The sequence below is a fragment of the Anneissia japonica genome, unplaced genomic scaffold, assembly GCF_011630105.1.
Source record: "Anneissia japonica isolate Jap-2015-1 unplaced genomic scaffold, ASM1163010v1 scaffold287727_len1644234_cov201, whole genome shotgun sequence".
NCBI classification, from domain to species: Eukaryota; Metazoa; Echinodermata; class Crinoidea; order Comatulida; family Comatulidae; genus Anneissia; species Anneissia japonica.
This window is the reverse complement of record NW_022713615.1, coordinates 908,172-922,116: the sequence shown is the minus strand read 5'-3', so window position 1 is coordinate 922,116 and position 13,945 is coordinate 908,172. Positions and strand designations below refer to the sequence as shown.

General features: G+C 35.3%; 1 protein-coding gene across 1 annotated transcript; it reads right to left on the bottom strand.

Annotated features, from left to right (window-relative positions):
• Positions 1–795: 795 nt before the first annotated feature.
• LOC117108543 lies at positions 796–13,695 on the bottom strand. Its single transcript, XM_033250587.1, has 13 exons — positions 13,543–13,695; positions 11,386–11,478; positions 10,828–10,995; positions 9,643–9,678; positions 8,839–8,878; positions 7,831–7,967; positions 7,487–7,627; positions 5,749–5,883; positions 4,718–4,816; positions 3,774–3,836; positions 1,738–1,955; positions 1,469–1,649; positions 796–1,245 (listed from the first exon to the last, which is right to left on the bottom strand). The coding sequence occupies exons 1-13, from the start codon at positions 13,567–13,569 to the stop codon at positions 1,084–1,086; spliced, it is 1,500 nt and encodes a 499-aa protein (XP_033106478.1). The 5' UTR covers positions 13,570–13,695; the 3' UTR covers positions 796–1,083.
• Between the last annotated feature and the right edge of the window lie 250 nt (positions 13,696–13,945).

Genomic DNA, 13,945 nt, shown 5'->3' with positions numbered 1-13,945 from the left:
TCTGGGTGTAATCTAATTTTTTCTGTACGTCAACAACAGAGATATAGCATTCAACTAGGTGTGGATAATAACTTAGTAGTTAAGATGATTGCCTTTTAATCCCAGGATCCTGGATTCAATTCCCGTAACAGCAGGACTTTTTCTCATACTAAAAATAAATCCACTCCTAGCTCCCTAAGCTTCATAAGCAGACTTGGCTGAAAAGCTTTACGTTATTTAAATTTATTTTAAGAGAGAGACTGAATATCTCATCAGCCGACATTTAGGACACGCTGGAAAGGTCATCCTCTATAAATATGGTTTAAAAAATACAAGTGTGTAATATTATGTCCCGAATTAAAATGAACTGCAATAGGCCTATCTTTGTTGTTGTGACGAATATCAAATTTATGACCATTCATCCGTTGTCTGACAGTTTGGCAAGTTCTCCTATGTAAATAGTACCAGGACATTCAGTGCATGTAATGGCATAGATGTCGTTAGATGAAAAACATGAAAATGATCCACTGATGTTGTAAGTAACTTACTTGATTAGGCCCTGTAATGGTACTGCTAGTGTTGATATGTGGGCAAAGTTGGCATTTCTGTTGGTTACATGGAATGGTGCCCTTAGTGGTGGGGGTGTGGGGTACTTTGTTAGAAGTAAGATGTTGTTTGAGGTTGGGTGGTGAAGAAGAATTAACACTTTTTTAATTCAAGTGACAAGCTGTTGAGACTGGTGACTTAGGCCAAAGAAAATTGTGTTGGCCACGTTTTGGGAAAATCCAAAGTAGATCGGTAGGAAAAAATTTTTTAAACCAATAATGTGTCTGCCTAAAATGTAGAAAATACACACAAATACAACAAAGACCATTTTAAAATCTATATTGAAAAGCAAAACGATCGCATAACATTGTCGTATGGCCTTATTTTCTACCTTTTCTCAGGACTCTCAACTGAGTGTTTCGTTTATTCTTCATTTGTTAATAGGCCTGCAGTTTTTTCAAGCAATTGCTCAATTTAATTCAGCCAGATCAGTAGATAATATAAAGTTATGGATTATTGTTTTATTCCTGGTTTTGGCCGCTATAATTTACTCCACAACTAGAAAAAGAAAATGAATAATGCTATGGTCATAACTACATTTTTTAGTATTTCCGACTTAAATGTGGCAAGAGGAGCCGCTGAACCAGGACTGTCCTGTGGCAACCAGGGGCTGTAGTCAATCCACACCTCATTGTCTTGGGATGTCAGTAATTCAAGAATCTACAAGACATAAACAAATCGATTTGTAGGCCATGATAAATATCACTTTTTTGTCATAAACCCAATAAGTCGGTAGAAATTTATAGTAATAGGCCTAATAAAGCAATTTACCCAGCCTGAAGAAACTTAAATCTTTCTTCATTAATTCTTCATTCTCCATTAGTGGTGTCAACTGCCTCAAACCTACAATTTACAATAACAGGGCTTCCAGCTTCAGATTTACCTTTTCTTGTTGGAATCCGTTTTTGGGAATACTGTACGTGTATCCAGTCTTGCATTCCTTGTTTCCAAACGCCCCACTTTTCCTCCCTAGCAACCAGATATCTTGATCAGTAGTACTTTGGCAAGCAATCGACAACTTTTGTTCACAATTGTTTGTAGCATGCCATCGTCTGGTGGATAGGCTGAAATTTAAACGAGAGAAAATTACAATTTGAAGAACTTCATCTTGCTCGCTATGCTACATTTCCCTCTTGGTTTATCGGACTTTACCTGATAAACACACATGATTGTTGCGTGAGTTCGATACTAGGCTCACCTTCGTCCCATGTGTAGACCCCGGTGCGCATAAAGTCTGGGTTGATCATATCGCCAGCAGGGAATTGAACACCGCAACGCACATGATCTGTTAGATTAAAGAGAACACCTGTGGACCGTGGACCATTGTAGAAAGGCCTGCAAGACAAAAGGATATTGTTGTAAATTTGTAACTATAGCATACAAATGTGTGTATAAACATATGTTATGTTATGCTTTATAACCGCAAGGAAGAAGCGCATTATAAATGCCCGTACCAGTACTAGTCAGAGGTTGATGTGTAATCAAAACTGTATTCTATAGAAGATAACAATAAGTTAACTGTAAACGACATAGGCAAGTTACAATATACAGGTCCCTCCAAGTAAAGTCCACGTCCGGGGACAAGGTTTTAGTGGTCTTTAGCAGCTTTGGTCCCTAATTAGAATACCTCTGGTTAAAAACCGGCAATAAAAATGCTCTTTAAATATCTCTGTTTAGAGGGAAATTAAGAAATTATATAGTACATGTAAGATTGATTTATTCCAAGTATTTTTAAAATAAATGTACCAGTTAGTGTATGCTGTCATTGTCCTGCGCTCGTACTACCCAAATCACCATTAAAATATTACTAACAACACCGTCTTACTAATTCAATATAGAGCGGAGTATGTACAAACATCATCTTATGTTGCGTATTATTTCGATGTATATTTATCTATCATCATATATTTTTTTAAACTGCACAAAGATCACTATATATTTATTGAAGGGAACATTTTAAGTTGGGTCTGCCAAAACCATGATAGGCCTATTAGGTCTATACCATGGAGGAATTAGTTTAGTAATTTCTCCATGATTAGGCCCATAAAAAAATTATCAGTTTATCACCCTATCAAAGAATAAAACCTGATGAGGGAGGGAGGCTTTTTTTCCCCTTTTTTTTTGGCTAATCCTGCCCCAATTTTACCGATGATCACAAGTAAATCAATGGTTAGGGACACATATATAAAAAGTTATAAGAATGGAATCAAATTTATATTTAAAAAATATGTTTTTGTTGTACCAGTAAGCATATTTGCAAGAAATCCTGAGCTTTCCAAGTAAAAAAAGATGGAAAAAGGACCGTTTGAAATAAAAATATATGTTTATTGAAAAAAAAAATCAAAAAAAAAAACTGATTTTTCCTAAAAGTGATGAGGGAGCGGGTGATAAACGAATAATTTTTTTTATGGGGCCTTATACATTACTTTATGTTTGAATGTGTTTAAAATAGATTACTGCATGCTGTTGATCCATGACTGAATGATTGATTCATTATAAATCATTTATCGGTAGCCAGTTCTGTGCACGTCTTACCCAGATGTCCATTTAGAAAAATACAAACTTCAATGTCCTACTAATTGAATAAGGAGCACTGTATACACAGAGCATTGTCTGCAGTCTGAAATTGTCAGTTGGTCTGCCAAATTCATGGTCTTTGGTGTCTAATAAGTCCCAAGTTGAAAGAATTCACATCCGGGAGATCTATTTAAATGAGTTTTCTTAAGCATATAATATTTTTGCTGTGCAATGCACAAAAAAAAAGTTCATTTGTACTTTTTGTGCTTTTATTTTCGAGATGAAATAAAGTTTATATATATAACCATTGTGATTGGCTGGGAGACAATTGATAATACAACAGTAAAAACTTGTAAAAGCATGCAAATGTCATCATGAATTTGTGGGAGATGGCTTATTTCGGGAGATTCGTGCTTGCTCGAGGAAGACTCCATTCCGGAACTCTGCAGGAGATTTGGGACTCTTGGGATCTAAATGTGGTCTTTAGATTTCTCTATTTACAGGGAGATTAAAAAATATACATGAAATGTTTTGAAATGTATGTACAGTTACTGCATGCTGTCATTTATTCTTAATAAAACATTCCATGGTGCTAGACATGAACTTATCTTCCATTAAAATGTTACTATTATTAACTAACTTACCGTTATTCAATATTCACAAAACATTGCATCACCATAGAAACGCAACGCAGTATTGGCGGTTCGTCCATTGCAATTAGGATAACCATCAAACTATTATTTTGAGAGAAGAAATAATGAATTTTTAAAAAGTAATCAACCATTCATATATGATTTTGAAAATTTTACATTTCATCAAAAATATAGTTTGTCACCATACGTTTTTAGTACGATATATAATATCAAAAATGTTTTTTTAGATCCAACTACCTGTATTTCACCATTTATATACTGATTCTCGCATCCATAGTTGTAAACATATACTATTGTAAAGAGCGAGTGTCTATTTTGCGATGATGAGGAGCAATGGCGTCATTTACGCAGTGGCGTAGGGATGGACAGTGCAGCTAATGCAAAGCACTGGGGGCCAGGGGATCCAACGGGCCCGTTCAATAATATACCGGTACCTAAAATATAATGTTATGTTGCATCGTATGTATTTTGTATAACTTTAATTAAATTAGAAGTGCACAGTACATAAATAATTCATGTAAAACTGTCAAGTATGCATAACGATTTCAGATTTCTTTACATGGTCACCATATTAAATATTTGTAATAGCAGAATATTCATGAAAAAAAAATAATTGAATTGAAATTGGGTGGCCAATGTTGATAAGCTGGAATGGATCACCACAATAGGAGATGATCGGTTAAAAAAAATCGGGAAGCACTTCGTAAGATAAACTTTCCGAAAACAATCTGTGGTCCTTTACAGTTCCCCGTCTAGGGCTCCAGTCATAGGCCTGACGGCTTTTTAAATGAAAGGGCCAGGTAATTATCCTTGCACTGGAGGCGTCACTTGCCGAAATGCGCTTACTTCGTTAGTTTTTATATCCTGATCATAAAAAGTAGGCTATGCCTAAACGAGCAAACACTAGTACGATATTTGGAATATTAGATCTATACAAGGTTACTTTATATTTCCATACTTACGTTTCTTACACTTCGATCGCTCCAGTATATGGGATGAAAGTATATACCCCCGTGCATAAAATCAGAATTTGAATTCGTAATAACAACAGTTTTTCCTGTCTGTAAAGAAAGTTGTAATAAACATTATGACTAGTTAAGCAACGATACGAAATTAGAGGTACAAAATAGCAGCAAAAAGGCCAACTCAGACATTGTCGTACGACGTAGCCCGACGCGATTCATCGTCGGGGACTTCATAGTTCGGCGTGGGTGAACGCCAGTGGTGTATGTTAAGGGTTTCCATTTAAGGGTTTCCATACAATGCTACACGCTAATGCTAACAGCTTTCAGTGATGCTGAAAGCAGGGAGCATTCCCGATAATTGCGTCGCAGTACAACGATTGCACTGAATACACTGAAGCGACAGTGTAGGTCCCTGATTTAACTGACCAATATTAGCGTCGCCAAAGTAGTCGGGTGATAGTTATGAAACAAAATTAAACCGTCGTGAGTATTAAACATGTTTAATATTCTACGACGCGACAATCCCCGACACAAACCATCACGTCTGCGTTTAACTCAATCTCGGTTTCCATAGAATCGCTCACCCTATCGGCGACAGTCGATAGGAACCTCAGGAAGGTTGAACCTGGTTCAACTTTGCCAATTAACGAATCAGGGTGGGCCTACATTGCTAACTGCCATGACGCAATCGGAAAGGCACCTCTATTCGTCTACAACGTAATCGGCAAGGTTGAACCAGGTCACCGATAGGGTGAGCGTTCTATGGAAACCGAACTTTACACGGACCGGACGCGACAACAAACACGCAAAGATCGTACGCGGCGGATACCCACGCGGCGCTATTTACACGATCTTTTGTTACTTTTTCGCCAGTGACGTCATGGTAAAATCGTATATAATCGTCTATAACTTCATTAAAAAAAAGCCAAAAAACGATTTTAAGGTTGATTCTATTATTAATGGCTTATCAAAAATCCTCTCTAGAACAAAAAAATCATTTTGCTAGTTCTCTTTTAATAAGTCTTTACCTCTCTCATCCTACGCATTGTTGGCCATTTTCCTTTGAATTCATCTTTCAAGTCGTTGGGCGTTAGAACTCGATCTCCAAGGTAGTTTTTGATTGGTCCGTTCACCATGTCATCGTGTGATTGGTTATATTTTTCCTGAGACAGGATTACTAAATTATTAATGCTTTTTATTTGCAAGAGATTTTGGTCTATTCTGGTTAATTAAGATTACACAATATTTTAGGACAATATTCGTAGAAAGGTCGTCGTAAGGGTTCTATGCCTATATACAAAGATACAGATTACGTTAGGAAATACAATATAAATTTTATCTCCTTATTTTCTGTTGTTGATTTCTTATTCCCGATTGGTTGAACGAGTACTTGTAACTGCTCGTAATTGCTCTTCCACCGTTTTTATTCATCACTTCTAGAAATTTCGGCATAAGTGATTTCAGCAAGCCTATGTAGATCCTGGAACACGATGGCACCGTTCGTGGCTAGATAGTTATCATAGACGAACCGATCACTTTCAACGTCCTATCCAAAACCTTGTTAATACGGTCTCTATTAGCTATAACCAAAATTATCCCCAAACAGAAAACATAACTGAGGAGTAAAACATTACCGTATACAAATAGCCTGATTTACACCAAACGAACCGAGTTTCCTTAGACAAAATAATAATATACCAATAAACTTTATTGCAATCACACGATAAAATATGATTGATGATGAGTTTTTCACAATATAATTAAGATAGGCCTATATTACAACGTCAAATCAAGACAAGAAAAACAGGGATATTCACAACAACAAAAACCAGAACAGAATAAAGGGAAGGATACGGATGTTCGACTGCACAAGAAAAGCTTACTAATTTTTGAAACAAACCATGATCCGAGACAACTATATAGTTGTCAAAGTCATGAATAATTATAAATATTTTTTGGGGGATTAAAAATTGACGGGGTCGTATAAAATTATACTTAGCAGGATGAGCTGCACGTCATAAAAGATTTAATCTGTGATTAGAGTCCTTGTTTTTGGTGAAGGATTCCTTACACTGTTAAAACCGACACTCTTCTAAACTTGAAATTCCAAGCAAAGACCGCGGTCCATCATAAGCCATACCAGGAAAGATACAATTAAGCGCTCTTCTTTGCATCTGTTCCAATAGTTGACTTTCCTGCTTATAGTAATATTGGAAGCCCAAACTGGAACGGCATATTCCAGTATGGGTATAATGATACTGATATACATCCACATGGTCCATTTATAAAATGCTTATAACAGAAAACACCACTTCCAAGTTCCTGAATGGGTCAACAATCTTATCCAATAATCTGTACTTCATTTGTGATAAATTTGTTACTTTTCCTGAAATCCGGATTTCCTAGTCTTGATGACGTTTAACTCAAGAATGTATATGAACTGATGTTATGTAGCTCGATCTTCGTCCGGCCCTCCAGACTTTCTCGAGATTTGTTTGGCAAACTTTGTTGATACTTCTACTTTATATTTTTAAAGTCTATCAGATTGGCCTCTCCATTGTGTGCATTTTTTTTAGATGGACTTCTTTCTAAAATACATATATTTGATAATACTTATTAATAAATTGCAAAATAATAGTTTAATACATCACTCAATGACGGGAGCTACAGCATATTGTTGCACAGTGTTGTTGTTGTAATGATAACAGTCAAAAGGTAACTGTAACTGAAGACTCAATACAAACAACTATCATAATTCGTACTTACGTTGATGTATAGGCGAAGAATTTCATTCTCATTGCCGGGTACATCAAACCAATCACCGATCTCCTTTAAGCCATCTCGGAATAGTCGATTTGTTGGCAGACATACTAATGAATACTCCAAATTAAGATGAGCCATTCTCATCTAGCTTGGCCAAAAAAAAACAAAAAAAAAAAACTACACAAGTTGATGAATAAATTTAAATTTTAGTACTTATTCACTTCACATAATAATCATCAAAGCCCATTGGACATTATTTCGCATACAGTTTTACTATAACCAATGCGCAATGATGTTTTAATAATAAATAATTCTTGCAATAATTCTTGTAACCGTATATTGTTTACCTCATCATAGCACCACCAAATATCTATCTCAAGTCCACGTACACCCATGTTCAGCAGGTCAGTGAATGCAAATTCTTGATTGGCTACACCCACGCACAGTGGATCGTAGGGAGGGGGCCATTGACAAGTATCATAATCTATAAAAAATAAAATTTACCATTGTGAAATATTATTTGTTTCATTACTCTATGGTACCACCATTGATTATAACAATTTATTCAGAAATAATAAACGATACAAAAGTTTAAAAAAAAATCATAATCGTTTGCATTCGCTATTAAGGGAACTTTGTGCTAAGCCCCGCACCTTGGATATTGGTACTAACGTTCCACAAAATGACAGCGTCAAAACCATAGAGTTACAATAAGAAAGTTGTTTTTGGGGGGGGGCACACGTAAGTTCGTGGGACAAACGCGTATTCTTAGCGATGTGCTGATTGGTCAGTTCCTTTTAGTGCGAAGCAAGCAAATATGGACTGCTGTAGGAATTGAACTAGCAACTTTGCCAAATCAACAGATTTACGCTGAAGTTACTCAGGCGGCCCGTACAGAAACACATCATATCCGGAAGAGTTTCAGTTTCACTTTAAGCATGGAGGAATTAGTTTATGCTTTAAGTAAACATCTGTGACGGACATCATTAGAGAAAATGATACAGTTTTAAATGTAAGCCTAATATCTTTTAGTGTCCATTGTTGAGCGTAAATGAGAATTCTTTATCTAATGGCAAATTAGAATTAAGTCATCCATAGGGTCATTTAGGTGAAACAATATTTAACATATTGCATATTAATGTTGCTATTCTATGCTTTAAGTTATTATTCGTGCTGTGCATGGATCGTTATCCGAGTCCGTTTTGAAAAAGGCTAACAACTTTGATTGTTTGAAAACATCAGTTCATATACACAATACTGTCAGCTATCTAGGTCTACGCTACAAAAAAATGTTTCAGATATGCAAATATAGACGTAATGCAACACACGAAGATATTATGGTTGAAAAAACTTACCAGCATACCCGTCAGCCCTGCTGTTAAATGCGTTGTGAGCCTAGAAAAAAGATGAGTTTTTATTTGCTAAGTACGTAGTAGCTTAATCCAGAATTTCTAGGTTCAAACCTTACTACATCACAATTTGGTTTTTTATGGCCTTATATCATCGGCCGACGCGAATCCATAGAGAACACAACGGAGACGAGGTGCGCGTAATTAATCGTTTTTAATGACGATCCGTTCAGATTGCCACCGACAGTCAGCAGACGATGTCGCGTTGTTTGCAGCGATTGATTAGCCGGTCGGAGTGCCAGTGACGTGTCTGGGGCTTCACCACCCCCCCCCCCTAAAAAAAAAGGCTCACGCTCCAGACTTGAAAAATGCGTCGAAAAAAATATATTCAAATTAAAGTTAAAGTGTGCAATTTCCTGCATTCTATAGAGGCGCATATCCGTTAAATTTCGTACCTCAGCCCCACGGTGGGCTGAGTTTAATGTGTAAAAGGCCTTTGCTAGGCCCCTCTATTTTGAATTCCTGAAAAGGCCACTGGCTATTGGAAAGCAAATGGTAATGACAACATTAAACTATTGCAATTCAATGTCAAAGAGATTAATGGGATTTAAAACGGACTTGTATGGAAGTGATAATCATGTTTGTAACACAATAGAAACATTACCCTAATACAAATGGCATAAACAAACAGAGTTGTACAGATTATTTTTATAACAGCAGAGACATTATTCTAAATTATATACTTTCCGAATACAGTATTAGAATTTCTAATATCCGGAAAGCATCACTATTACCACAAGTGATACTTACATCAAATAGCTGAAGCATCTCTAACGGCTCATCAATCTTATGAAAGCGACGTGAAAACAAAAACAAGAGAGAGTGAAGAGAAAATAATAACAGAAGACAAATACAAAACCCACTTATAATAATTAAGAAAACATCATCTACTGATATACAGTATACCGTAGCTATTATAAGGCCCCATAACAAAAAATATTAGTTTATCACCCTATCAAAGAATAAAAACTGATGAGTGAGGGAGGTTTTTTTTTTTTTTTTTTTTTTTTGCTAACCCCGCCGCCATTTTACCGATGTTCACAAGTAAATCAATGGTTAGGGACACATATAGAAAAAGTCATAAGAATGGAATCAAATTTATATTTAAAAAATATGTTTTTTGTACCAGTAAACATATATTTCCAAGAAATCCTGAGCTTTTCAAGTGAAAAAAGATGGAAAAAGGACCGTTTGAAATAAAAATACATGTTGATTGAAAAAAAAAACAAAAAATAAAAAACAGATTTTCCCCACAAAAGTGATGAGGGAGGGGGTGATAAACTAATAAAAAAATTTTATGGCGCCTAATAGAGCGATCTTTTAGTATGATTTTCAGATTCAATCTGTACCTGCAGATGAAGCGAGTTAATGCTGTCACGTTTTACGTAGTCCATTGTTCAGCTGTAATGGTAATTAGGTGTCTGTAAAACAATATGTTAGGCTAACTATGCTACTGTCAGTACGAAATCAAGGAGAAACCCCGGAAAAACTTCAGAGATCCTACCGCATCAAATGAAGTCAGGTGTGAGAACCTGGTTTGGCTTAGCCTAGATTTTGCAGAGGATTCCAAAAGATCTGTATCGTGGACACTCGTTGAATTCCCAAGTTTTGTAACGATGTTTATAATCGGTATTCTGGTAGTACGCTAAATTTCGTTTATCTTGAAAATACAGAGAAAGTGAGTGTTGAAGAACGGGTAAACGTGAAAGGCGTTACACTCTCACTCAAATTGACTTTATATAAATTAGTTTTAAGCATTACAGCAAGACGGTTTAGAGTTTATCTAGTTACCAACCGAACCACAAGAATTCATTGAGGAATATAATTATACAACGCTCTACAACTTAAGGGATTTGGTAAAAATGTTAACACGATTATCAAATTGATATTGAATTAGATCGCCGAGCAAATAAAAGATGTGTATAAGAGACAGACCTGTATCTCTCTTTGAGTCTTGAGAGCGAAGGTTAGCCAAGGATCGATTGGGACTGATCCCGATATACAGTGCCCGCCCACTCTGCACGTGATTGTAACGTTGGTACTGTTGAAGTAACCAGGCTCAAACGGAAAAGTATCATCTAGACAGGGACCACGTTCTGAACACTAATATAAGTCACAACAAAACACCTAATTTTTTAAATCGTAAAAATAATAGTATTTGATTTATTGATATCTTGTAATATTCATAAGCCTATATTTTGAGATTTCCAGGCAAGAGGTGCCTCTCTATTTTCTAATAACAATGATTTTACATATACCCACTAAATGATGATCAGACCTAATTTCATGTTTCGATACCACTTATACAAACATGAATGTATATAATGTTACAATGGTGGTCGGTGTCACAGCATTTCCTCATCTACCCCCTCCAATGAATTCGGACTCTCCCGGTCAAAATCTTTAAACGGGAAGCCGAATTCCCCAATGAATTCTTTTACCGGAAGCCAAATTTCGGGCGGTCGAAATGCATGTAACACGTGGGTCTCGTACCTGACTGCACCCAGTCTTGGCGCTGATCGGATCACATGGTCCTAGAGGCGTTGGTGATGCCGAAATCGTATTCATTCCGCCGATGAACCATAACTGTAGGAACCAAATTCGAATCACATTAAGCAATATAACATACAAAATTAGGCCATTTGGATTAGTCCTCAATTTAATTGAATTCAATTCAAATAAACATTAAATTTCTTTCAAAAAGAATACCATAAATTATATACAGTAAGATAAGGTACAAAATCAATAAGCATATATTAAATATAACAATTAAAATTAGTATAAAGGATGGACCTAACACTAATCAGTTAGAGATATAACAAGGTACACTAAACATGTTATAAACTTCAATTATTTCTCATTTTTGAATAATAAATTAAAACATTTCATTTATTTTTATTAACTTTAAAGACAAGACAACTAACTATATATATATATACATTATTTTAAAAAATGAGGTAAACAAGGTGAAAGTAAATATATTATAATGTTAACCGAAAGTTTATTAGCTGAAAAATAATCAAGAACAGATTAAAGTTCGTTAGCAACATTAAATAGTGTATTAATATTCTTATGTGAAAATAGAATTGTGGTATCGTCAGCATATAAGAAAATTAAGAGGATCGAAGAATTATACAAATCGTTTATGTAAAGGATAAATAACAGAGGGCCAAGGAGGTATCCTTGCGAAACTCCACACATGAAATGAAGTGGAAGTCGGAGGTGGTGTTAGCAAATTTAGTACATTGTGTATAGGTAAAAAGATAACTTTTGAATAAATCAAGTGCATTGTCTCTAATACCATAATGAAAAAACTTTGTAATCACAAAATATTGTGATGTATAGTATCAAATGCCTTTGGTAAATCAATCATTACACCCATTGATAACTCTTTATTTTCAAAAGCATGAAGGATATTGTCGGTAAGGATAAGCACCATAGAAGTGGAATAGCTTTTCTAAATCCAAATTGATGCCGAAATAACACATTATGTTTTGGGATAAAAGAATAAGTCCGGTCATAAAAATATATACGTTCGAGTATATTAGAAAATATAGAAAGAATAAATATTGTTGATTTCTGAAGGATCTCCGGATTTAAAAACAGGCACAAGAAATGGAAGAATTGACAACATGGCAGAGGGGTTTAGAAATTAGATATGCAACTTGTTTAATTACAAACGTATTAAACCCTTCTAAACCAGGAGCTTTATTGTTGCTAAGGAAGGAGTAGCATCACAAAAAATACCTCCAACTAAAGTTTACATGGTTAAATTTGTTAGTATGAATATGATCTGTGAGAGTTGCATGTGTATCAGTGATTTTGGTGGGTCTATGGATAAGGGATAGAAAGTGTTACTAAAAAGGGATTTGGTAAAAATGTTAACACGATTATCAAATTGATATTGAATTAGATCGCCGAGCAAATAAACCGATTTATTTTCATCATTATGTATGGTTAAAATACCGTCAAAAACCTCATTAAAAGTGTTGAAATCAAGACTATAAATACAGCCAATAATTATGCAAATACAGGTTTATATTATTTTTGAAATGCAAAAGCAACAAGAACAACACAAATTATGCAAGTGTGTAGAATATCAAAAGGGCGATTGATACTAATAATAATATTTATTATCATAACAATTAAGAGTGACCCCAGAGCACATACAATCAATCATTTAAAAAAAATACCAGATTAAGATATACCGTATATCGGGAAAAAATAAACAAAATTAATTGTTAACAGAAAATGAAAAATATTAAAACGTTTCTGATGATGTCATGTGCTTTGATTAGTCCGCAAGTGAATAAAAGTTGGAATTTATCCATGTTGATCAAAGGATTTAATTAATGATGTGGTGGTTTTAGTCCAATGAAGTGGCGTAAATGCGTCCGTCAATTGACCAAGATCAGGGAGACATTTGGGTGAGTATAAACACGGTGTAAAAAGTCACATGGCTCTAGGTCGACTTGAACTCCCATAAGATTAAAAGTAGAAACTGGTTGAGCTAATTTAATAGAGAACAGTATCTGCCATGAAATTCAAACAAGCATGGCCTATACACATACTTTTTTTAAACATTCAAAATATCAAATAGTCGTTCAACTCTTTACGTATGATTATATCAAAGTTTAACAAGATACTCACAGCAATAAAATAATATCTGGATTCCATAACTCCGATAGATTAGAAATTAGCTTACAAGTGGTTAGGCCTCAGTTGCAAACTTTCTTATAAAAGCAGCCCTGAAATGCTTAATGAATTGCCCCAAACGTTCTTTCGATATGATGGCCTGCAATATCTACAGCAATCAGTGCAAATACGGCCATAAAACCAGTGACGTATAATGGTCTAATTATAAAATCAACAATTCCTATTTGCTACGGCTTTAAACCATTATCTGCAGAAGTTTGTGTATTTTGAGATTGACTAATGATGTGTACAATTGTAATAAACGTACTGCCCTAGGTCGTCTGATGTCAAAAAACAATATGTAGCTTGACAGGGACGTAGCCAGGATTTTGAAAGGGGGAGCCGTTATGCGAATTAC

Coding starts and splice junctions, on each gene's coding strand:
- LOC117108543 (XM_033250587.1), bottom strand. CDS start 13,569: ATGGAATCCAGATATTATTTTATTGCT. Junction 11,479..13,542: donor CCAGATATTATTTTATTGCT/GTGAGTATCTTG, acceptor TGGTTCCTACAG/TTATGGTTCATCGGCGGAAT. Junction 1,956..3,773: donor CGTTGCGTTTCTATGGTGAT/GCAATGTTTTGT, acceptor TGTATGCTATAG/TTACAAATTTACAACAATAT.